At 35.3% G+C, this 25,678-nt stretch overlaps 2 protein-coding genes across 3 annotated transcripts; one reads left to right on the top strand and one right to left on the bottom strand.

Annotated features, from left to right (window-relative positions):
* Nucleotides 1–8,969: 8,969 nt before the first annotated feature.
* LOC130997747 (cytokinin riboside 5'-monophosphate phosphoribohydrolase LOG3) lies at nucleotides 8,970–12,176 on the top strand. 2 transcript variants are annotated; one of them, XM_057923158.1, is made up of 7 exons: nucleotides 8,970–9,399; nucleotides 10,098–10,195; nucleotides 10,381–10,411; nucleotides 11,210–11,309; nucleotides 11,488–11,558; nucleotides 11,647–11,790; nucleotides 11,862–12,176. In XM_057923158.1, the coding sequence occupies exons 1-7, from the start codon at nucleotides 9,280–9,282 to the stop codon at nucleotides 11,952–11,954; spliced, it is 657 nt and encodes a 218-aa protein (XP_057779141.1). In that variant the 5' UTR covers nucleotides 8,970–9,279; the 3' UTR covers nucleotides 11,955–12,176. The 2 variants fall into 2 exon arrangements, with proteins under 2 accessions (XP_057779141.1, XP_057779142.1); XM_057923159.1 differs by lacking the exon at nucleotides 8,970–9,399 and adding an exon at nucleotides 9,954–10,006.
* A 465-nt stretch (nucleotides 12,177–12,641) lies between these two features.
* Nucleotides 12,642–15,387, bottom strand: LOC130997746 (BTB/POZ domain-containing protein At5g03250). The gene is made up of 4 exons (XM_057923157.1): nucleotides 15,104–15,387; nucleotides 14,688–14,757; nucleotides 13,391–14,605; nucleotides 12,642–13,211 (listed from the first exon to the last, which is right to left on the bottom strand). Exons 1-4 carry the CDS (start codon nucleotides 15,160–15,162, stop codon nucleotides 12,750–12,752), a joined length of 1,806 nt encoding a protein of 601 aa, XP_057779140.1. The 5' UTR covers nucleotides 15,163–15,387; the 3' UTR covers nucleotides 12,642–12,749.
* Between the last annotated feature and the right edge of the window lie 10,291 nt (nucleotides 15,388–25,678).

A 25,678-nucleotide genomic window follows, 5' to 3' on the forward strand; every position in this document is an offset into this window, starting at 1 on the left:
AGAATAGGTCCCGTAGCATATAGGTTGGCACTGCCACCTAGCTTTGGAAACGTCCACAATGTGTTCCACGTGTCACAGCTGAGACGGTACGTGTTTGACCCCAAACACGTGATTCACCAAGATGAAATGATTCTTAACCCAGACTTGACGTACGAAGAAAAACCTGAAGCCATTTTGGACCGAAAGGTGCAAGAGTTAAGGAATAAATCGATCGCGTCAGTCAAAATACTGTGGAGACACCATGGACCGGAAGAAGCAACGTGGGAACTTGAGGACCAGATGAAAGAAAAATACCCAGAACTTTTCACATAGGTATGCAAATTTCGGGACGAAATTTTTTTTAAGGGGGATAGTATGTAATGACCCGACTTTTTATTAAGGATTATATACTTTTAATTACTGATTTAAGGATTGATTATGGTAATTAGAGTTCAGCATCCATTAATAAAATACGAACTTATATGAAATTGATAATTTATATATGTGATGATTTATTTTTTTTTATTTTCAATAGATGATGCACTCAAAATATATTTTGAGTCCATTAATTTATTGTGGAGAATTTAACACTGAAGTGTTAAATATGAATCTTTTATCGATTGTTTACTTAAGCCCATGAGTAATTTATTTTATGTTAGAAGCAAGCTCAAATGGATTTTATGCTTCAATAAGAATTAGGCTTATATGTCTTAATGTATTTAAATGAGTTTGGAACCATATAATTAATATATTAATCTCTTAGATTTTTTTTTTAATGATTAAAGTTGAATAATCCTAGCATGCTGAAGAAATTCTTACTACGCATGCTGAAGGAAATTCTTCAGTCTTAAATGCCAGCTGAAGAAATTTGGAGCGCATGCTGAAGGAAATTCTTCAGTCTTACATGCAGGCTGAAAGTGTTCATACCTGTAAGCTGAAGAATTTCCATCCAAGCCACCCCATTTTTTTTTCTTTTATAACCTACACCATTTTTCAGCCAATTCCCACCTCTCACATTCATCTACCATCTCTCTCGCAGCCAAGAAACGACACCACATCTTTCATCATTCAAGGTTTATATTTCTAATTTATATATTATCCTTCAATTGTATACATCAATTCCAGAATACCAACACATGCTCATTAACTCAGATTTACATATGCTTTGATAAATGAAGAAAATGAGTAGCAAATTCATAGATTTACAGTTACTAAATATGTACTTGTGAACTGAAGTTACAAGGAAAGAGTTAAAACTTTTATTTGAGCAATTACAGTATATGATTCTCGCACAAAAACCCTTTGTGTTGGCTGTTTGCGTGTGTGAGTCGAGGTCAGGGGGAGGGCAGCCTCGGTGGCTCGTCGTCGCCGGCGGTTGACGGACGGCGACGGAGCCGCGGTTGTCTCCGATCTGCCAAGAAAGGGAAAGAGGAGTTTCAGTTTTTAATTCAAATTTACGAACCTATCGTGAGTGATAAAACGAGAGAGAAAGGATGGTGGATTGTCGGAGCCCTGCGACTCACGGCGACGGCGGCTCCGGGAGAGGCGGCTGCCGGGCTCTTGCTGCCAACAGCAGCGGCCGGCGGCGGCGCTCCTCCAGCGAGCCACTGACCACCGGACGAGCCTGCAGCAACTCCAGATCCGTCGACTCTCGGCGAAGCAGCTGCAGTCGGCGGCGACTCCGTGCAAGCCAACGGCGGCGGGAGCTCCGAGCGAGACGAACGGCTGAAGGCCAGATCCGTCGACTCCCGGCGAAGCAGCAGCAGCTCCAGCGGCTCCCGTCGACCCAAGCGGTGGCCGTGGCGTTGAACGGCGGCGGCGGATCTGCCATGGAGGAGAGGCGGAGGCGACGGAGCGGCGGCGTGGCTGCGCTTGCTGCGCCTTTCCAGCGGCCGAGATTGAGCGAGAGAGATAGAGGAGAAGGCGACGGCGAAGGCGAAGGCGACGGCGAGGCGGCGCGCCGGAGGCGGCGCCGCCCTCAGCCGAGCAGAGAGAGGGTCGGGAGAGAGAGAGGTCCGAGAGATAGAGAGAGAGGTCCGAGAGATAGAGAGAGAGAGAAACTTGTGTGTGTGTTGGGAGGTGTTTGTGTGTGTATATTTAGGTTAGAAAAGGGGGCCGGGTTTCAGCCGGGTTTGGGCCGGGTTTGAGCAGGGTTTGGGCCGAAAATATTGGGCTCCCTCTTGGGCCGATTTTATTAATTGTTTGGGCCGAGACTTGGGTCGATTTTTAATTAAATTGTTTGGGCCTTATTCAAAGAAAAACATGATAGACTTAATTTATCTAATTAATTTGGGCTTATATCTATTTAAATTATTTGAGCTCTTAATAATTAATTTAAATTGAGTTTGATTAATTTAATTATATATTGACCTTTAAATTAATTATTTAAATGGAGTTCTTTATTTCAAGTATTTATAAATGGATTATAAAATGAAATTTTTCGAGTTAAACTCTCATTTAAATTAATTCTTTTCAAACGACTTATTAATATGGATTATTTGAAAAGGATTAAATTGTTTTATGTATGAGAAAGCATGATCTATGATGATATAATTTATCTATGTAATATTATAGGTTTTGTTTTTTTTAAAATGACGGAATATTTGACTTGATGACATAAATAGAACGAGTTATGATTAATGCGCATGTTGATGTTCGAATAAATAGTTTCGAACCTAAATGATAGTTATGTGATAGATGTTTTGAGTCTAAGGTTTTGACGAGATAAGATTAATATTAAAATTTACTAATTATTTTAAGGATGATGATGGGCTCACTTATTGGGCTTCATGATTTTATTATCTTGGGCCTCATTTGTTGGGCTCTAGAATTTAATTGATGTTGGGCCTAATATTATTAATGCACTGGGCTTCGAATTTGTTCATTTGGGCTCGAATTAAATTCCTTTTGGGCCTAGTTTATTTTATTGGGCCGGAGATTAATTCAATTGGGTTTTGCTTATTTTATTTCCATTGGGCTAATATATATATTGTTTGGACTCTATTATTTTTATAAATGGGCTCTTATTATTTATTTTGATTGGGCTTCTATTAATTATTAATAATGAATTTATTATTTTTATTAATTGAACTCCTACTATTTTAATTGATTAAGTTCAATGAAATTTATTAGTTAAGACCAATGAGATTTATTAATTTAGGCCCATTATTTAAACCTAATTATTTTAATTAGTGATAAATTTTAAGACTTACTAATTATTAATTAGTAAGTGAATTAGATTATTTTAAAGATGAGTAGATTATTAAAGATTAATAATCCGACCTCATAAGACGAGATTTAATTCCTTAAATAGGATTAGCATCTCATAATTTAATTAAAGGAATATGAGTCATGCATAATCATTTCACGCATCCTCATTTATTGAGATTTTTCGAGAATTAGAATCTTATTTTATTTTCTCGAATTAAAGGTCAAGCACCAGAGTTAGAGCTAAACCGTGAGTCTGCTATTCAGGTAGGCTTTCTACGTATAAACTAAAATTATATATTAGAATTGTTAAGACTTTATGCTTATGAATTTAAATGATATTGTCAATGCCTAAATGCTTTATGTTTTATTATTAATTGCCTATCTGATGTTAATCGAATTCGGATTCTGGATGGGACCGCAAATCCCTTCGGAATTAGTGTACACCTTGTGATCGTGAGTCATCTAGCGGGTTGGCCGATCATAGTGTCCGTAGAGGGAGGCCTCCCTCTCGGCACGAGTTACTGATATGGTGATTAATGATATAAAATACCTGCGCGGGTTATTGATGAAAGAAATGATATTATGTTTGGTAAATACGAGTCTTTAAAGGAAAACCCTCGTATCTTACTACTGTTGAAAGGCTTGACAATAAAATATTATGCATGTATGTAAATTTCGGCAAGTGTCCACTAAGTACTTTTGTACTTAGCCCTGCATGTATTTTTAAATGTGCAGGTTGAGCGGTGATCAAGGATGTAGTGTGCAAGCGGAGCTTTGTCAAACTAGGATGATTACCTCAGAGTAGAGTATATGTCTTCATACATATACTCAAATTGTTATTCCGCTGCGAACACTGATTATGTTAAAGATAATATGTCAAACAATATGTATTATTTAATAATGTACTAAAACTATTGAGTACCCCGTTTTGGGATAATATTATGTACGGTCCCCTTGTGGCCTTCATTGATATCTAGATATTTCGATTGATTTCCTTATACAAGTCGAGTCATCAAGAAACCGAATATGCCCCTTTCTTACTCCCGCTCCTAAATTTCCTCCCTTAGTCGCGGTTTCCCCGAATTTGCTATCCTTAGCAAGTGCGGTCGTGACACGCACACACGCACACACACACACACACACACACACACACACACACATATATATATATATATGGAAGGGCTACCGTGAAAACATTTCTTAAAATAAAAATAAAAATGTTTTTCAATGTACGAATTTTATGTAGAACACGTATGAATTCATGCAATAGAGTTATGATTTGTGAAAAATAAATTTTTGCTACCTTAATTTGGGATTTGAACTCATGACCACGAATTCATCCAATAAGGTTACGAATCAACCGAAAATTTTGATGATCTAAGAGTTGAAAATTGTTTATATTTTATATTTTAAGAAGTGTTATAAAGTGTTGAAGTGTTTATTATATATATATATATATATATATATATATATATATATATATTAGGGGTGAACTAAAATAAAAACACCTCTTAATATATAAAATAGGAACCAGTTTCAACTCTTAGATCGCCAAGATATACGGTTGATTCATCACCTTATTTGAGGAATTCATGGTCCCGTTTTTGAATTCCATAGGTAGCAAAAACAATTATTTTACGCAATTCATACATTTACACATCGAATTCATGCTTGTTCTACATAGAATTCATATATTTTAGCTAGTTCGTATTTTATATGTTAACAATTAAATGTTTATATCATAACCCTCCCCTATATATACAGAGAGAGATGAGTTCTAATAAAAATCAAAATTATTGTGAGAAATGAGAATTAATATCAGCCTTTCAATTTTAATATTCTACGGTTAAGATTTGTTTTGATATATTGTGCATTTTTTTATTACTGATAACGGTTGAGGTTACTTAACGTAATTTTTAATCTTTCTTTGCATGGTAATGTCCGAAAAATATGGGATTTTTCACGTCTTAAATAGGCTAGTTACTTTTTTCTTTATTTTTTATTCAATTTACTTTCTTTTGTTTTTTATTCTTTTATTTTTCTTTTGTTAACTTTCGTTTGCTAAGCACTCTTAGTTACTATTAAGAAATACTCTCTACATCCACATAAAATGTAGTATCAAATTGATCATTTTCCTTCGTCTATATAAAATATATCCAATTTATTTTTTTGTAAGTTTTCCAATCACAATAAAGTAGGACCCTTACTCCTGTCAACTACTTTATTAAAACCTGTGTTATTTAAAAATTGATACTTTTTATAAGGATGTGGGGAGTACAAATTAATGCTTATTAGTAATTTTATTTTCAACCGTAAATCATTTCATATTAACCTATATAAAAATATCGATGTGCAACTCCCATTTAACAACAATGCAACAAAGAATTAGAAGTTATGCAAGTTTAAATTATTATTCATACAACTAATATATTTATATATAAAAAGAAGCATTACATTATAACAGTAAGATTTTTATAATTACAAAATTATATCCGTGTAACCATATAATATAATAACTGCAACTTCAATATACGTTGTGTGAAACTTTAATATACTATTAAAAGTACTCGTGCAATTACAAAATTATATCTGTGCAACTATATAATATAAAAAATGTAACTCCAATACACGTAGTATCTAATATACCTCGTGTGCAACTCAAATATACGTCTTGTGCAATTCAAATATACGTCATCTGCAATTCCAATAATATTATTTTTAACCAAATACCATCAAAGTAAAAAAAAAAAAGTTGCATCATTACACGATAAACAGTCAAATAGAAATCGTTGTGCAAATTGCATACACACACAATGCAACACATTACATTGTAAGAACAATGCAACGCATTACCATTTACTATGCAAGATATGTTGCATGCAGCCGCAAGAGATGAAATATGGATTATAAAAGAAAGAGTGAAAGTGATGCCTGTAAATGAAAGTGAAAAGTACCTTTTCATCCTTATGCCAAATTTTAGATGATGTGTGCTTAATACGTGAAGATTTGAAAATTTAATTTGGGCCCTCTATTTTTCTTGTAATCAATGGTGTATAAGTAGTTTCTTACTTTTAATGTTGGGGATGGTTTCTATGTTAATTTAAACACACACACACACACACACACACATATATATATATATATATATATATATATATATATATATAAAAGGGCGAGCTAATACTTCTTAAAATATAAAACATAAATTATTTTCAGCCCTTAGATCATCAAGATTTACGGTTGATTCGTAATCCTGTTGGATGAATTCGTGGTCCTGAGTTCGAATTTCAAAAGTAGCAAAAATTTATTTTTCACAATTCGTAACCATGTTGGATGAATTCATATGTGTTGTACATAAAATTCGTACATTGAAAAATATTTTTATTTTTATTTTAAGAAGTGTTTTCATGGTAGCCCTTCCTTATATATATGTATATATATATATGTATATAGGGGTGGGCTACCGTGAGAGCGCATCTTAAAATAAGAAATAAGAGCAATTTTTAATGTATGAATTTTATATAGAACACGTATGAATTCGCTGTATAAAGGTATGAATTGTGAAAAATAAATTTTTGCTACCTTTGGGATTCAAACTCAGGACCATAAATCCATCCCACAGGATTATGAATCAACCGTAGATCTTGATGATCTAAGGGCTGAAAATGATTCTTATTTTATATCTTAAGAAATGCTCTTATTTTAGCCCATCCCTATGTATATATATATATGGATATATGGGAGGGCTAAAATAAGTACACTTATTAAGATATAAAACAAGAATCATTTTCAGCCCTTAGATCATTAAGATCTACGGTTGATTCATCATCTTGTTGGATGAATTCATGGTCCCGAGTTCGAATCTCAAAGATAGCAAAAAATTATTTTTCGCACTGCATACTTTTATACAGCGAATTAATACTTGTTCTACATAAAATTCATACATTTTTCATAGTTCTTATTTCTTATTTTAAGAGGTGCTCTCACGGTAGCCCTTTCCTAGATATATATATATATATATATATATATATATATATATATATATATAGAGAGAGAGAGAGAGAGAGAGAGAGACTAAAATAAAAATAACTTTTAAAATATAAAATATGGATCATTTTCAGCTTTTAGATCCTCAAGATCTAGGGGCGATTCATACACTTGTAGGATGAATTCGTGGTCATGTGTTCGAATTCTATAAATACAAAAAAAAATAAAATCACAATTCAGACATTTACATAGCGAATTCATACGTGTTTTACACACAATTCATACATTTACATACGATTTCTCTAAGATTAAATCTCAACCGTTAAATTATGGATAGATCAATGCTTGAAATCTATTCATATTGTATACTCAAGAGTTGTTTTCATCATAGCCCTCCCATATACTCCCTCCGTCCCTAAAAATTGTGAACCAAAAGAGATGACACGAGTTTTAAGAAAAAGTGTGATAATTGTCTTTAAGTGAAGATTGGGTCCCACATATTTTTGTAAATAGTGAGAGGAAAAATTTGTAGGATCATTTCCAATAAGGAAATGCCACAATTTTCAGGGACATCTCAATATAGTAATAAAGCCACAATTTTTAGGACGGAGGGAGTATATAGTTAAAGGATCAGGTGGGAACCACATTTTTCGTGAGAACTGAGAATCATGAATAGCCACATAAACCAGCAATATAATGCATCCACAGTTGATCTTGAAGATTGAATGAGTGAAAATAATTATTCATTTTTATTTTATATATTAGTTTTTATTTGAATCTAGTAGTGATTAAATAACAAATATTATAATCTCCAAATATGACAATTGAAGAATTTCATCAATTAAACCCGGCCATCACAATTTGCAGCAATTTTATAGCAAAATATGCCTGAAAATGAACAACCCCAAATGGATATTTGAAGTAAATTAGAACAGTATTTCCCCATGAAATCAAATCGGCGTACTACAGTGGGATAAAAATGTACATTTGATTTAAAAGGCTTTATGATCCGTCACTATCATTCTTTCGCTATTTTATCATCAGATGAGACTCTAGGTTTCATTATAATCAATTTGTGAATCTTGTCCCCTCTTGAGTATTGCTATCATATTCATTCAAAAAAAACGAATATCTCGTTGAATTCATTGTTGATCTTCAGCGATGCAATACTGAGATCAATCTCTTCCCTCCTGAGTTTTTCCTTTTCTTTTACATATAATTAGTCACTTTACACTTTTTGAGATAAACTACAAAAGGAATTAACAATTTCTATCTGTCTCTGTTTCTTCCATTGCTGAACAAGATATACTCTTTTCGTCCACGAAAAATTTGCTACAATTTGTTTTTTTGATTCGTTCATAGAAAATTTCTCACTTTCATTTATAGTTATAGGATCCACAAAACTCCACTCATATTTAAGGTTTTATTCCATTGATAACTCCACTCACATTATATTAAAATATATGCCGTTCATAATGTGATAATTTTTTATGTACAGAGGAAGTATCTTTTTTTTTTACTTGAAAAAGGCCAACGGTGAATTTGAACTATAGATCTCTCTATTTATACAAAAGATAAATTATATGCATGGATGTTACATAAGGATTCATTTCTTTTGTTTGAGAAATAAAATATGCAAACATGTGCCGTGAAATTATAGTATATGGTTTCGAAAAATAAATAAATTACTACATGCTATCCAAAATAAAATTATGCAGTGGTTCACACGTGCCAGCCACGCAGTACTTTTCTCACGTGCGAAAGTCCTTATAAATAAAATGCTTCCCCAAAATTTATTGGTGAAGAGCCAAGATTGGGCAAGCAAAGAGTTCTCTAGTTGATGCCTTAGTGCTTCCATTCTATCATTGCACAAACTCTCTGTCTCTCTCCCTCTCTCTCTCTCTCTCTCAAGTAATAGACATTACCTAGCATATAGGCATTATATAGTTTGTGCCCACAAACTAGTTAGGTCCATAAACAGGGGAGACTAATAGAAGCAAGATTCTTATTTTATTCCTAGTTGTGACCTACGTTAGGAGATAAAAGACAAATATATAAGGGGGCAGTGACTGGTGAGAGAACAAAGAAGAAGGAAAAAAGAAAATGGAGAGAGATAGTGAAATGAAATCATCAAGATTCAAGAGGGTTTGTGTTTTCTGTGGCAGTAGCCAAGGCAAGAAGGCTAGCTACCAAGAAGCTGCTATTGAACTTGGCAAAGTTCTGGTAAAATACACATCTCTCTTGTATATATGTATATATTTTTTCTACTTTCCTTTCCTCATTTTTCTTCAATGTTTTGGTTTTCCCTTGTTTGTTTTTCCCCCATTAATATTCTCATGCATATATATAGTCCTTCTTCAAGTATTTAAAGCCGGAATTTTGCATGCTCATTAATCCTTCTCCCTAGGACTTAAAGAGCCTCTCTCTCTCTCCCTCTCTCTTAAGTTTCAGGTTCTTTATCTGCACCAAGGAGATAAAAAAGTTACAATCTTTACATGTTTTTTGCTTGGTATTTTCTGTTATCCACAAGTCCTGTTACTTTCATCTACAGGGGCTCTCTCAGTTTCTTCTATACGAATACTTGTCTGTCTCTCTCTCTCTCTATATACCTCAAATGGATAAGAACATGATATGTGGGTGGTGTACTATAACAACTACTCTTCACACAGTACTATCTGCACTTAACCATGGTAGAAACCCTTTAAATTTTACCCCACACTGTCAAAAACAATGTGACTATACTTGTCTCAGTCATAAATTTGTTAACCAATCAACCCTCCTGGCTCAGTACAAACTATGAAAACGTGGCCCAATAATCCTGTGTTTGTTGGTATGCAAAAAGATTTCAATTCTATTTTTTGAGAGGGAAAAAAGATTGAATCTTGAAACATTAAAGTGATGAATTTTGTGTGTTTGTTAAGGTTTCAAGGAACATTGATTTGGTCTATGGGGGTGGCAGCATAGGCCTGATGGGTTTGGTCTCACAAGCAGTTCATGATGGCGGTCGGCATGTCATTGGGTGAGTGAAAAAAAACCTTTTTTCTTTTCTTTTCTTTTCTTGCATTCTACTCTTATCCTTTGACCACTTGCCTCAAATGATTAGATGGATTTAATCTGTTATTAAAGTTTGTGTTTTTATGTTTAGTTCTTCACTAGGAAATAAAAACTGATTATTTTTTTGTCTTGTTATTGTCTCCTCTGCAGGGTGATTCCCAAGACTCTCATGCCTCGAGAGGTATGTTATGTTCTGCTATGGTTGAAAAAAGTCTTGCTCCTTTTTAATTTTTTTTCTTTATTTTATTCATGAAAACGAACATCATTTTTGCTAAACTACGATTGCATTTTCCTTTTTCACTCTAATTTTTTTTCTTTAATTCTTGAATTTTCCTTGTTGTTAGGACATATGCTTCCTTACCTCTGTTTTCCCTTTTGCCCCCTCTTTTGCTCCGGGCTTTAGACTTGGAAATTTGACTACTTTTCTAACTCGGTATGTTGATGTTTTTGATCTGATACTAATTATAATTTCTTGTACCCTTTTTTCTGGTACGTGTTCTACAACATTAGATGTTCTTGATTCTTGGTTGGTTACTGAAATCCTTATCCTCAGATTGAGGTTGGGGTTGTTCGAGTACAATGTATGTATGTAATTTTAGGCCTGCAAATGTTTTGTCCTGGTTTTTCCATTTCTGTTTCACCATCACTTTGCTCTGCTCTCTGCCCCTGCCCCTGCCCCTGCTTATGGGTACAATTATTATTATTACTTGTATTCCTCTCTTTTGGCGTTTTCCCTTCACAATTTCCTTTTTAAATTTAATTAATTATGCTTATCTGGTTGTAAATCCACCACAGGCTCTGACATGAATTAAATATTCCACATTTATTTTCCTCTGCAAAAAAAATGAGTAAAGAAAAAAGAAAAGAAAATCATGATTGCTTGACTGCAAGAGTGCACAGCAACCAATACAATTAAACTCAAATCTGGTCATGCTTTTATGAATGCTTTAAGGGATTTGGCACTTTTTTTGCTTTGCAGCTAACTGGGGAAACAGTAGGAGAAGTGAAAGCTGTAGCAGATATGCACCAAAGGAAAGCTGAGATGGCGAAGCATTCTGACGCTTTTATTGCCTTACCAGGTTTCCACTCTCTCCATCAAATACTCTTTTGCTTCATATTCTTCAAATTAAAAAGGTCCGACACTTGTGATGCCAACTAATAATGCTTGTCCCCAACTTGGAGGTTTTTGATTTGACATTTTTGCACTCAAAAATTCATTTGCTTCAAACCAATAGATGATGCAATGTTGAAGTGCAGGTGGCTATGGAACTTTGGAGGAATTGCTTGAAGTTATAACTTGGGCTCAACTCGGCATCCATGATAAGCCGGTATAAGATTGATTATAATGATATAATATAAAGTTAGTTTTGAATGAGTTTGAGAAAGATAGGAAATGAACAAGTATTTATTTTGCAGGTAGGATTGCTTAATGTGGATGAATATTATGACTCTTTGTTGTCATTCATCGACAAGGCCGTAGAGGAAGGGTTCATTAGTCCGAATGCTCGCCACATTATTGTATCTGCACCAACACCAAAGGAGCTGGTCAAGAAATTGGAGGTAAATTTATACATATAATTAGAAACAAGAAAGTGTGCATGGTGGATTGAAATGGTGAATTGTGGTTGCAGGAGTACGTGCCTCGCCATGAACGTGTTGCTTCGAAGCTCAGCTGGGAGACGGAGCAGCTCGGATACACCCAAGATTATGATTTGTCGAGGTGAAATTGGTGAGATCATTGTTTCAAGAAGGCTAACTTGGGATTTTAGGAAAATCTTATTTTTGTAAATGTATATGGGAATTGATATGATCCCATTATGTGATACCCACCCCCCTTCCCTCTCTACATGTTTCGGCGAATAGTTTTGATTTGCAAGATGTAACTACTGAATTGCATTATGTAATTTCCTCACTAATGGAAAAGTATCATTCCCTTTTGTTGTTCACTTCACTCTGTTCTCACCAAACACCATTGATTCTGTTTGGACATGATGAGATGTAGATATGGATTGGGTTTCCCACAAATTCAACAGATTATGCCCTGCCTGCTTTATTGCAAGAAAATCAGCTTCAAATTTGCAGTTGCATGGCATTTTACAAATGAATGTGGGGGGAAGGGCCATGTCCATGTGCTCGTTTCATCTATAGTTGAAGACAAAATCATAATATCCCCAACACCATTGTCATTTTGCATCTGCATATGCATGTGTGGGTATTTTGTGGGGGTGGATGTACTCATCACAATTCACAAAGCTCAACCCATTTTCGATATAAGTTTATCAAATTGCTTCACATATTTAATTCACATTTTCTCTTAATAAAACACATTGACAAGTCCGAAAACATCACTAATATTTTCTTCTTCTTTTTTTTTCTAATCGCTATTTGAATTTGATATTCAGTTTTCATTATTTTGAAGTTATGGCTGCCTTCACTATACTAAACAAATCAAAGGTAGAGTTACACAGCACAAAACTGAATCTATATTTGCCATGAATCATCATTCCACTGTTACCCAATCAAATTCCCAATCCCCCCTTTTGGTGACGCTTTTTCTCATTGCTGCATGCTTTCTGAGCCTTAACATTGCAGTCTTGATGTGTTTTCCTCCTGCAAAATATATTCCAACTCCTCTTTGTTTTAATCTTCTTGAACTCCTCTCTCATGGTCTGGCACTCCTTCTCCAGCTCACTAACGCGTTCCCTCACTTCGTCTATATCCGATGCTTCCCTATGGCGCCACTTGGATGTTGGAAGGACTGAGCTCGGATCCTGGGAGCTGTCTAGGTTGTCCGAAACAAAGAGCCAGCCGGAGATTGATGTGCGCAGCCGCAGCTGCTCGAAGAATAAGACTTGCACAATCACTCTCAGAGGCAGCCTCTCATTTTGGGCAGCATGAGTGCTCGCCTCCAATGAAAGCTTTTGACAGTTCATCAGTCGACAGATTTGCTCCCTATCAGCATCTGTCAGCCAAGGATGCGCCTGATGCAGTCATTGTATCTTAGTAATTTAACACAAGGATTAAATAAAGATGCATAGCTGTGGTAATCTAGTCAATCTTGAAACTTTTAAGTTCAGCAATCAATGGGAAAGTTAAAATTTCTAACAATGGCCTAATTCATCTTATTAAAAAAAAAAACTGAGATTTACCAAAATTTTACCTTCAGATATATATCGATAGCACGATAAATTCCATCGGCAATTGGCCTGGCATAGTCAGGAATTGCAGCAGCCAGAGACTGGAACTTTGGAAACTTCAAATTAATATCCGGCGCAACTTCAGCAAGATAAGCATCTACAAGATTAGCAACCATGGTTAACGATGTTAATGAATTCGTCCCATCTGCTATCTGACTTTCTTCCATAATAATGCACGGAGAAACAGCAGCTGAAGCCTGCTCTATCGACATGAAATGGTCCAGAATCCTCTGAAAACAGTCGATATCATACAACGTTTCCACAGAATATCCAATGTTTGGTATCAACAGGTCCTCCAATGCAGATTGATCCAACTGCAACCCAATTCGCCTCTCCAGATTTTCCCTGCACGGCTGACTCGCCTGCAACACCATAGCAGTTCGTAGCAGCCTGAGAAGGAACCTCGTATGCACAACCCCTTTCTTGTAAGGCAGCAACTCCACTAGCTCCTCAAGGAGCGAGCCTTGGTCCGCCTCAGAAGGGATGGAGATAGTCGAACCAGTCTTCAAATTCTTGAAGCTGGACTGCCTATTCATCTGTGGTATATACTTCTTGGCATAGAACACTAATGCCCCCGCCACATTCTCAGCCCTCATCCCGCCTGCCTCCACAGCTTGGATCAGCCGCTTATACAGAGGCAGACTGAGGAACGACACATCCTCATACCACCAATCATCAGTTATCGACAGTGTCTTTGAACCAGTGCATATCCCGTTCCAAAACCCCGCCCCTGAAGTCCTCCCTGTCTCGTTGCACCCTGCTACAGGCCAGCCAAACAAATTGGGATCCGCGCAGGCCTTCACTGCCAAGGAATGTATGCATCTCGACACAATGTGGAGCTCCTCCGCGTGCACCAGAACCTCCTCACAGGTTTCAAGAGCTTTGATTGTGTCAGTCCAATTGCCAAAAACTTCGGTGAGGAAAGCCTCGGTTTGTGCAATCAGATTCCCCTCTCCATACTCTTCACTCATCTGGAGGTACTCTGCTGCACATCTAAGACTAACCACATTCATAGATGTGAGCTCGATTTTGACACCATAGCAGAATTTTGCAACTAGCTCAAATGATTTAGCTCCACCGGGAAGCTGACTCAGTTGCAAAACACAAGGCGATCCATCAGCATTACTCAGCTCCGAAATAAGCTTCTCCAGCATTCCACTTCTTGACAGCAAAGGAAACTGTAACATGTAAACAATTAATACAAAATATATCAAGTTTCTATTTCCTTTTAGCCATAAAAGTTTTGAAATTTAAGTTCACCTTGTGAAGATGAAAGGACATTTCTCCAATCTCAACTGTTACATCGCTCTGTAGGCCAGAAGTGCACTGCCTGTTAATGTAAAATCATTAGATTAAATACTAGTTGTTGAGAGTATCCAAAAATTCTGAATTCTCCACTACACGAAGATCTGTTCGCTAACAAAATATAAATTCCGATCACATTCTATTCCTATCTATCATATAAAAATCACAAAAAAAGAAAAAAAACGGAAATAAGAACCCTAGTGTATGTAATCAATCCATAATGATAACGAGATCAAGCCATGTGAAATCAGTTAGACTGGAAAAAAGTACAATAAGCTTATGATGACGATATAAACACACAATTGGAGGCGTAAAACAGTAATTTAATATAATGAAGGTGACGAAGTATAATTAATGGTTGAGTTGATTACCAAGTCTGGCCGTCGCGATGAAAGGCTTCAGATTTGGAGCCAAGCCTCATGTACGCCATGAGTGGAGGTGGAGGAGGAACAGTAAAAGTAAAATGGAAAGTGAAAATGAAGAAATGTGAGGATTGAAGGGGTTTAGTTTTGTTGGTGTTGTGGAATAATTTGGTGGGAGTGAGAGTGCGTCCGAGTCAATTGGAGGGAGTGAAGAACTGCAAATATGAAGGCCGTTATCCAACTGTCATCGCTCTCCTTCATTTTCTCTCCCTACTTTAGATTCAGTCTATTATGTCATTTGCCACACACTCGCAGTCACAGTCACACTTATGCTATTGCACCTGCCCAATCTGAAAATATAATAACTACATCCATATATTATTTAAATATATATATATATATATATATAGGGGAAGGCTAAAATAAAAATCAAAGTTAGACTATAAAATAGGAACCATTTTCAGCCCTTAGATCATCAAGATCTACGGTTAATTCATCACCTTGTTGGAATAATTCATGGTCCTGAGTTCGAATCCCATAGGTAGCAAAAAATTTAATTTTCGTAATTCATACATTTACACAGCGGATTCATGGGTGTTCTACATATAATTCATACATTTTAATTAGTTTATAGTTTATAGTCTAAGAGGAGTTTTCTGAATAGCCCTCCCCTATATATATATATATATATATATATATATATATATATATAGGGAGAGGTTCAAGAAAGAACCATAAATAAAAAAAGACCGGAGAATCATTTTCAGCCATTCGATCATCAAGATCTACGGTGGATGCATCATCTTGTTGGATGAATACAGATCCTGGGTTCAAATCCTGAAGGGAGCATTTTTATTTTTATTTTTTTAGTGCATTAATTTTAACAGCGAATGCATTAATTTTTACAGTGGATGCATTAGATTTGATGGTTCTCCCGTTCTCATAAATAATGTAGTTCTCTCTAGAACCACACTATATATATATATATATATATATATATATATATATATATATAGGGAGAGGTTCAAGAAAGAACCATAAATAAAAGAAGACCGGAGAACCATTTTCAGCCATTCGATCATCAAGATCTACGGTGGATGCATCATCTTGTTGGATGAATGCAGATCCTGGGTTCGAATCCTGAAGGGAGCATTTTTTTAGTGCATTAATTTTAACAGCGAATGCATTAATTTTTACAGTGGATGCATTAAATTTGATGGTTCTCCCGTTCTCACAAATAATGTAGTTCTCTCTAGAACCACACCCTATATATATATATATATATATATATATATATATATATACATATATATATATATAGGGTGCGGTTATAGTGAGAACCACAATTATCGTGAGAACATAAGAACCAATAAAATTACTGCATCTGCTATACAAATTAATGCATCCGAAAAAAGTAATTTGTTTGCTCCCTTCAGGATTCGAACCCAGCACCTGCATCCATCCACCAAGATGATACATCCACCGTAGATCTTGATGATCGAATGGCTTAAAATGGTTCTCCGTTCTTATTTTATTAGTGGTTCTTATTTGAACCTCTCCCTATATATATATATATATATATATATATATATATATATATATATATGCACAGTTTCAATTGCATAGATGCACAATTTCGATTTGCTTGAGTATTTTGCATTGTTGGTTTCAATTGCATAAAATGCATATTTTTTAAGTGCACAGTAAAATATAATAGATGCACAGTTTCTTTTGTTGACTAAATCCTAACCATTAGATCTAATATTTAAAAGGTTAAGATTAGGTTCCTAGTTTTTATTTTAACAGATGTTTTTATTAGAACCTCTTCCTATATATATATATATATATATATATATATATATATATATATATATATATATATATAGGAAGAGGTTCTAATAAAAACCTCTGTTAAAATGAGAACTAGGAACCTAATCTTGACCTTTTAAATATTAGATCTAATTGTTAGGATTTAGTCAACAAAAGAAGCTGTGCATCTATTATATTTTACTGTGCACTTAAAAAATATGCAATTTATGCAATTGAAACCAACAATGCAAAATACTCAAGCAAATCGAAATTGTGCATCTATGCAATTGAAACTGTGCATCTATGCAATCGAAATTGTGCATCTGTAGTTTAATCTCAGCCCTCTATTTTATTTAAATCAACGGCTTTAAATTGGTTCCTAGTTTTCATCCTAAGAGGGGTTTTTATATTAACCCTACCCTATATATATATATAGGGGAGGGCTATACAGAAAACTCCCATTAGATTATAATATAAGAACAAATCCTGACCATTTATATCAAATCTTGAACGGCTGGGATTAAATTATTATGAGTTGTTACATTTGAAATTGACGTGCATATAGTTAATAGATAATTGTCGCATAAGGGTATATTTGGGTATTGCATTTTAATCTCTCTCTACCTTAATAACTAGATCCCGCAATTATTGCAATTTTTTTGGAAAAGAAGTTGTTGGGAACCTTGTGGAATATCCTAATCTTTGTTTTGATGATACCAAAATCCATAGGTCTTAATTGTAATAGACTAGAACAGTTTTGAACTCAAGTGTTAGAGTTCGTTTCTAGTTTAGCTTGCGGTTCTGAAAACTGAAGACTGAAGACTGAAGGACGAAGGACTGAAGACTGAAGATACCAACTGAAGTATCAGTTGAAGAATCAGTTCGGAACTGATTACTTAATGCGTGCCGCGTGGACTCAGCGGACTGATACTAAAGTCAAGTATCAGTTAAACTTTCTTCCTCGGACTAAACTTCCAACGTTCAAAGGAAGCCACGTACTCACAAAAGTACAGCCTCATTAAATGCAGAGATCTCAGGATCTCCTTATCTCTGCAGAGGTCATTCCTATTTGGTGGCTACTTTATCAGAGACGTCACATCTCCTGACCTTCAAGAGAGCTGTTTCCACCAAACAAGGAACCTCGGAGATTGAAGCCTCAGCCCAAATTCGAAATGCTCTCCAACGGAAGAAATCTTGAAGACGTTCTCCGCCAACGGATCTATTCAAGACCTCTCCAATAAATAGCGCTCGATGATCAACTTCAATCTTCACCGATTCAACGACATAAGCTGAAGCTCTGCCAAAATCGCTACTCAGCCTAAAGCTTAACCTCCCCAAAGCTTGAATCGAAGAAGAGAATTCCAAAGCCAAAATCAGTCACTGCTGATTACATACATTCTCTTAGACCTTAGGCAAACCCTCTGTTTACCCAGAAGCCAATGTCAAACTTGCTCCAAAGAACTTGATCTTTGAAGTACAGTTGACAACCGTTCAAACCTCCTTTCAAGAAGAAAGAGTAGAGTGTTTGAGTGATTCGGAGTTCAGGAAGGTACTCTGACTCTGAGAAGTCTTAGCGCGAGAAATCCGACACGAGTGAAGTGTGGGTACTGAAGTGGTTTCTTCAGTGGTATGGTTGTGTGCACCCGGCAAGCACACGGTTTGGTTTGCAGTGCACCTGTTAAGCAGTTGTAGAGTGGATTGTTGGTCTGATCAACCGACCGTGGATGTAGGAAAGGGTTTTCCGAACCACATAAAAGTCTCTGTGTTATTTACAGCTTTCAGTTTTACATTCTTACTTGTGTTGTTTCAATTGATAAACTGAATACTGAATAACTGCAAAGAGAAACCTAAGACTAACAACGTGCTCAATCGAGGCTATTACGAAACTAAGTTTATTTCCGTTGCGTATGATATCAGTCTGACAGATCTATCTTCTGATAGTCAGGAAGAGTGTTATCATCTCTGTTTTAGCAAACTCGACTGAAGCCCTTACGTGCATCAGTTAAGTTCCAGTAACTTAACTGATAACTCCTTACTGAAGAGTTTTCAGTATCATTCGTCAACCCTGTTTGGTCAAAACTCCTTTCAGTTAACAGGTGTCACAGTTTGCGTGTAAAGTTTCGTTTTGATCTCTATCTTGAGATCCCTCAGTTTGAGGAAAGAAAAATAGCCCATAGGTGTATTCCTCTCCCCCCCCTATACACCTATTCGAGACCCTCCGGACTTAACAAAAGTCGATATCATAGAGGTGGTAATACATAGTTCATACAAATAATTGACATGCATATAGTTCATACAAATAATTCATCATTGCACTGCTAATTCGTACAGTATATTCAAAATATTTGCCTGATAATTCGTACTTATATAATTCTTATAGTTGATAGTTCCTACAGTACATTCGAAAATATTTGCCTAATAATTCATATGCATATAATTCTTACAGATGATAATTCATACATTACACTCAAAAAATACTTGCCTAATAATTCATGAGCATATAATGTATATAATTGTTAATTCATACATGTTAAAAAATGATTGCCTAATAATTCATACAGGACGTCCAAATATATTTGTTTAATAACAAAACATAAATTTACATGTGCTTGGAATGAAGAAATGTATGAAAATAGTGAGTAACAATGCATTGAAATATATTTTATGGTATTGGTGGATGATGTTATAGAGTCAAATTAAATATTAGGACAGTTGATTTGCTCGAAAAATGAAGCTTAAACAAATTATACATGTTTGCAGATTAAAGATTGAAGAAAGAGAAATTGTGTACATTTTGCAATCGACATGTGTCAATTTCAAAGAATAATTACATGCAAACTCGTTCGTAATTCTATTAATTTGTTTGGTTTTTTTGGATGATTAATCAAGCGAAATTTTAAAAATGGATATAAGGTGTTCAATTATTGATTATTGATAAATAAACGTGTTTAATTGTGATTTAGTAATTGATAAAAAAAAGATACACGCTTGAATGTAATCCCCATAATTTAGGAAAAGATATTAATTAAAACTACAAAATTACTTGTTTACCCAATACACATAAGCACCAAAAATTTGCTAAAGAAATCATCAACTAAATTTAGCCGCTAATTGATCAAGATCTAATGGCCTACAATAGTTCTTATTTCATAGTCTAATTTTGGTTTTTATTTTAGCCTTCCCATATATATATATATATTAAATAAAATATTTTTTATATTTAAAATTTAATTATTTATTAATGATATATGAGAATAGAAAATTTTAAGTTGTACTCCCTCCGTCCACGAAATGTTGTCCAAAGAGAAGGAGGCACGAGGTTTAGGAAATTTTGTATTGTTTATTTAGTTAGTGGAGAAAGGAGTCTACAAATAAAGAAAAGTGAAAAAAGTTAATTAAGTTAATGAGTAGAGGATGGAGTCCACATGTTAGTGAGGTTGAAATAGACCCACAAATTTACTAAAAATAAATTAGAATATCTTTTTATGGACGGACCAAAATAGCAAATTATGACAACATTTCGTGGATGGAGGGAGTATAATATGAGTATGAGCAACTATTCCTCATTTTTTGAAATCAGAATTGTCGTGAATATTGTTCGAGTAAGACGATAATTACTTGAAATGATATCTCTTATTGGACCTTTAGATCATTTTTTATTATAAATGGATCTTTAGATCATTTAAGTATACAATATACATTTTCAATGAGATCCATAGATGCATAATCATTATTACTCGCCACATTAGTTCTATCTTTGATACCCGCAATCCACTTTTAAGAGTCCTTCAACTCATCGGAATCCTTCTGGATGCATATTTTCAAATCTCATGTTTGACTCAACTCAAAACGCTATTGAATTGCCTTGTAATTGTTGGAGGTCAATCGCAGTGCAGTAAACTAACTCAAGTCATACTTACGAGAAAGACAAAATAATGTGACGATTTATGCTACACGCATAAAACAAAAATGAAACTTAAACATTTTAATCACAATTTGGGTTTATCATTAATCAACTAATCTCTATGAATAAATTAAAGGAAGACAATTAAATTACCTAAATATGAATCGACAAAATAAAGAACGCATATAAACACAAAAACTAGTTACGTAAGAAAACAATGTTAATCCTAATGAGAGCATATTTCTATTTTCACGGCACAACAAAATAATTCTCAATGCAGCCAACACAGAGATCACAACATCGCAGAATTCAATCAAAAAAGTGAAACAATTCAAAAGGAAATTAGGTTCTTACAAAATGTTAATTTTGCATCTTACAACAATCTAAATAAAAGTAGAAAAATCAATGATATTTAGGTCCGTACTTCACTAAGATTATCCCAAAACTTAAATTACAAAAAAAAATGTAAAGAAAAACTCATATATGAGTCATGATAAATGAAAACCCTCGCAAAAATTCTTTTAAAAATCGTATTGAAACTAATTTAAGCATGCATCATCCACTGCTGCATTGTCTCAAAAAATAGGAAAGTCGGCAGTCGCTGGGTAGGCAGTGATAGCAGGGTGCGGTGGCCGGGATGAGGCAGTTGTTGGGGTACCCCTTTGAGAAATAGTTCCCGCAGACGTTACAAGGTGGCAATAGCCGGAGCATTGCGGGAGCCGGGGCCGCCGGCCGTCGATGTATTCCTTCAAGAAATCTTCTGAGCAAGCGTCGGGAGTGGGTGGGCGTTGGGTCTAGCGGATTATTGCTCTTCAATTCAACTTTTATGCACAAAACTCCAAGAATCTTACAACTAAAGTAAAACACCGAAAAACACCAATAACGACAATAAAATACAGCATAACCCAACTAAAATAGAGCCGCATGCATGTGATAAACTACCAAAAATAGTGACAAAAATAAGATCTCCACACTTAGTCTTTTGTTTATTCTCGAGCAAAATTCATAATAACCTAGCAAAGAAAGGCTCTCACAACATCTAAATCAACCAATTATTCCAACACATCCATTCTTAACTGTCTCCAATAACTATACGAGGCAAGGCGGTCGCCGAGCTTTTTCGAGAAATCCTCCCAATGGGCGCGGAGAGTGGATGGGCGACGAGTCTTGTGGATTGCAGCTCTCCAATTCAACTTTTACGTACAAAATTCCAAGAATCCTACAATTAAAGCAAAACACCAACAAACACCAATAATGACAATAAAACACAACATAACCCAACTAAAATAAAGTTGGATGTATGTGATAAACTGCCCAAATAGTAACAAAAAATAAGATAAACAATGTTCTTAGTCAACCATAACACTAGGAGTGAGCATAAATCAAACCGGACCAAAAAAATCGACCGAACCAACTATTTTTGGTTCAGTTCGATTTTTAGATTTTTGAGTCAGTTTTCAGTTTGATTTTTGAATGTGTAAACTGATCATACGTCGGTTCAGTTTCAATTCTCGTCTCATGGTTCGATCAAATGTCGGATCAGTTTCGATTCTCATTTCATGGTTCGATCGGGAACCGAACTGAACTGATATAGATATATATATATATATATATATATATATATTATTAAATATATTATTTATAATATATTTATTATACTAAAGTCTAAATACATGGTTAAAATTTGATAACCCTAACTATACTAAACTACTCGCCGCCCAACCTTCTCCTTCCTTTAGAGAATTTCAATAACCCTACCTCAGCCTTCCTCGGTCCTTCCTCCCCCTTCAACTCCGGCGACTAGCAGCAGGTAATGGTGCCAAGGGCCAACCGGAACCGGCGGTTCGACCCTAAACCGGCCCGGTGGTCAACAGTTCTAGCCCCGACCGTTGACCACCGGGCCGGTTCAGGGCCGAACCGCCAAACGTTAAGGGCCGATTTAGGTTCACATATATTTCAACCCTGAACCAGCGGTTCGACCCTGAACCGTCGGTTCCACCCGAATTTTTAATTTTTTTTTAAATCAAATTCATATTCTACATTTTTCAATGTGGGATTCAACTTAACTTATAAATATATAACTTATATTCATGTAATATATAACTTATAAATATATAACTTATACTAACTTATAATTTATAAATATATAACTTATAACTTATAAGGTCTAGGGATCAAACCTCATTGCTCCCCCTCACCCAAATGTCAAAAAAAAAAACTTATAAATATATAACTTATATAATAACTTATAAATATATGTTGTATCTTTTAAATTTTGCGTATATATATACTTAACTTTAATAATTTTGAAATTACTCAACTTAAAAATCTTAAATAATATAATAACCTACAAATTTTGAAATTTTAATAATTTTTGAAATTTTTGAATAATTTTAATAATATAATACTTAACTTTAATAATTTTGAAAATTTTCAACACTTGTAAAGTAAAATTTTTTGAAATTTCATCACAAATCATTTAATTTCATAAAAATACAAAAAAAAAAAAAAAAGCCCGTGAACCGCCGGTTTTCGGCCCGGCCCGGAACCGCCGGTTCAGGGTCCGAAAACCGGCCCTTCAAATTTTAGGCGGGCCGGTTCAGGTTCATGAAATTTTTGAACCTGAACCGCCGGTTCGGGCCCGGAACCGGTGGCAACCCTAGCAGCAGGCCTGTGCAGGAGCCTGCGTCGATGCTGTGACGCTGACGCAGCAGCTGCAGCAGACCAGCGCCCACCTCTCAGGCTTCTCCTCCGCCACCAGCAGACCGATGATGCCGCCCTTCTCCCCCACATCGACGCGATGCCACCGCAGGCAGAAGCGTCTACCCAGACCACCTGCTGCTGCCCAAATTCTCCTCGGCTGCCGCCAGCAAAAGCATTCTCCACCGGCGTTGAAACATCATTCATCAGAATGTAATTTCAATTATGCAAAAAATTGTGTGGTGATTTTAGTTTTACAAATTGCCTAATTTTAGAGAGAGAAACAAATTGGGTAAACAAATTAATAATGATTTGCAGTCAAATATGAGAATACATTTCTGAAATGTTTGTGGGAGTTTTGAAAGTTATGCAATTTGTTTCTCACATGTTTATTATTCATATGTTTTGCGAACGGTGATCTTCACATGTGTGTGTGTAAGGTGATTGTGTTGTTGTTTAAATTTGGGCAAGAATCTGGACAAGAGAATCTGTGTGTGCGTGTATGGTTGGTTCGATTCGGAAACCGACCGAAACTGATCGATTTTTATCGGTTCAGTTTTGGTCGGTTTTCGAACTAATATCGGTTCGGCTCGATTTATACAACGGTCGGTTCGGTTTCGGTTATAGTAAAAGTGGTCAGTTCGGTTCGATTTTGAACCGATGCTCAGCCCTACGTAACACTGTGCAATTGAGCGATAATTATGACGATTAAATTTTCAATAAAGATTGAATAAATAAATATGTTATAAGTCCATGTACAATCATAAATCTTATCAATATTAACATTTTAATAATTCTATTTACGTTAACTAAATTTTTTTATTTATATATACAGAACATATGTGGTCATTTTAGACAACAATATATTATTACATATTTCTTTCAAAAATAATTTATATGATATGATCATATTATATGGTGTATATGTTGAGTCGGGTTTTAATCTCAACAGGAAATTTGGAGAAAATAGAAGAAATAATATAAGTAATCAAGAAAATGATAATAACTTGGCTATCTTACACAAGAGAGATATTTATAGGTTACAAGCCCATTAACCAAGATAACTTAACTCAAGCCTTATTACAATAGTTTTTGTTTTCGGGCTGACCGAAACTGAAGCTAAAACGCTGGCTAACTTCGTTCTGGGCTGCTCAGCTCCGCCACAACTTAGTTTAGGTGTTGTTTCAACTCTGATCTTCTATTTTCACTTATAACAACATCCGGGATAACTCATAGATATATATTAATTGTCAGTGTTATAAGCCTCCATTTCCTAGTTGAGCCTTATATAAAGGATGTGTTTGGTAGTTAGGATGAGATAAATGGTGATAAATAAAAACTATATAAATAATATGGATTATATGAGATTATTATTAGTATTATTTATATGTGTTTGATAGGTAAATTATAATCCTGGGATAATTAATATTGTTATTTGGTAGAAAGGTTACAATTGTAGATTGAATTAGCAAAATACAATTTTAGTGTTATATAAATTGGAATAAAGTAATTTAATATAAAAGAAAAAATGTAAAAAAAAAAAAAAAAAGATTTTGTTGCACGTTGAACAGCTTGGCCGACGCCCCACATGAAAACACACTCTCATTGCTGCCTAGCTGGTATCCCCCTCCCCCCCCAGGCAACACATAACAGTTGGAGCAACTACTCACCCAAATACAAACACACTTTGCCTAGCACGCACACAAAAAATGAACATACAAACAGTGGGAGTGATTCCTTACCTCAAATTAGCCGCCCCCTCTCCTCGATCAGCACCTCCCAACACACAAAAAATAAAAAAATACACAACACTAAGATTAGCACCACCTCTTCAGTCTTCTCCCCCTCCCCCACCAAATTTGACCCAAACAAAACCTATTTTTCTTGAACCTCCACGGACAAGCCCAACCCCCTCCCCCCTTGTGGACAACCCTCCCAGGAGGTCTCTTTCTCATGCCAGAAGTCATGTAGAGGTTGAGCCGAGTGATTAGCTCATTCTTTGTGAAGAAGTGACGGCATCTTCTTAGATTCACGAGGGTAGTTTTGGTTGATTATAAATTGATGGATGTTACTGTAGCAATAAGTTTAGTTATTAGGTGGGGTCGGGGTGTGAGATTTCAAAATTGATGAAGGAATAATGAACTAGGCTCAAGCCTCCAGTGTATAACAAG

The sequence above is a fragment of the Salvia miltiorrhiza genome, chromosome 8, assembly GCF_028751815.1.
Source record: "Salvia miltiorrhiza cultivar Shanhuang (shh) chromosome 8, IMPLAD_Smil_shh, whole genome shotgun sequence".
In the NCBI taxonomy this organism is placed as follows: domain Eukaryota; kingdom Viridiplantae; phylum Streptophyta; class Magnoliopsida; order Lamiales; family Lamiaceae; genus Salvia; species Salvia miltiorrhiza.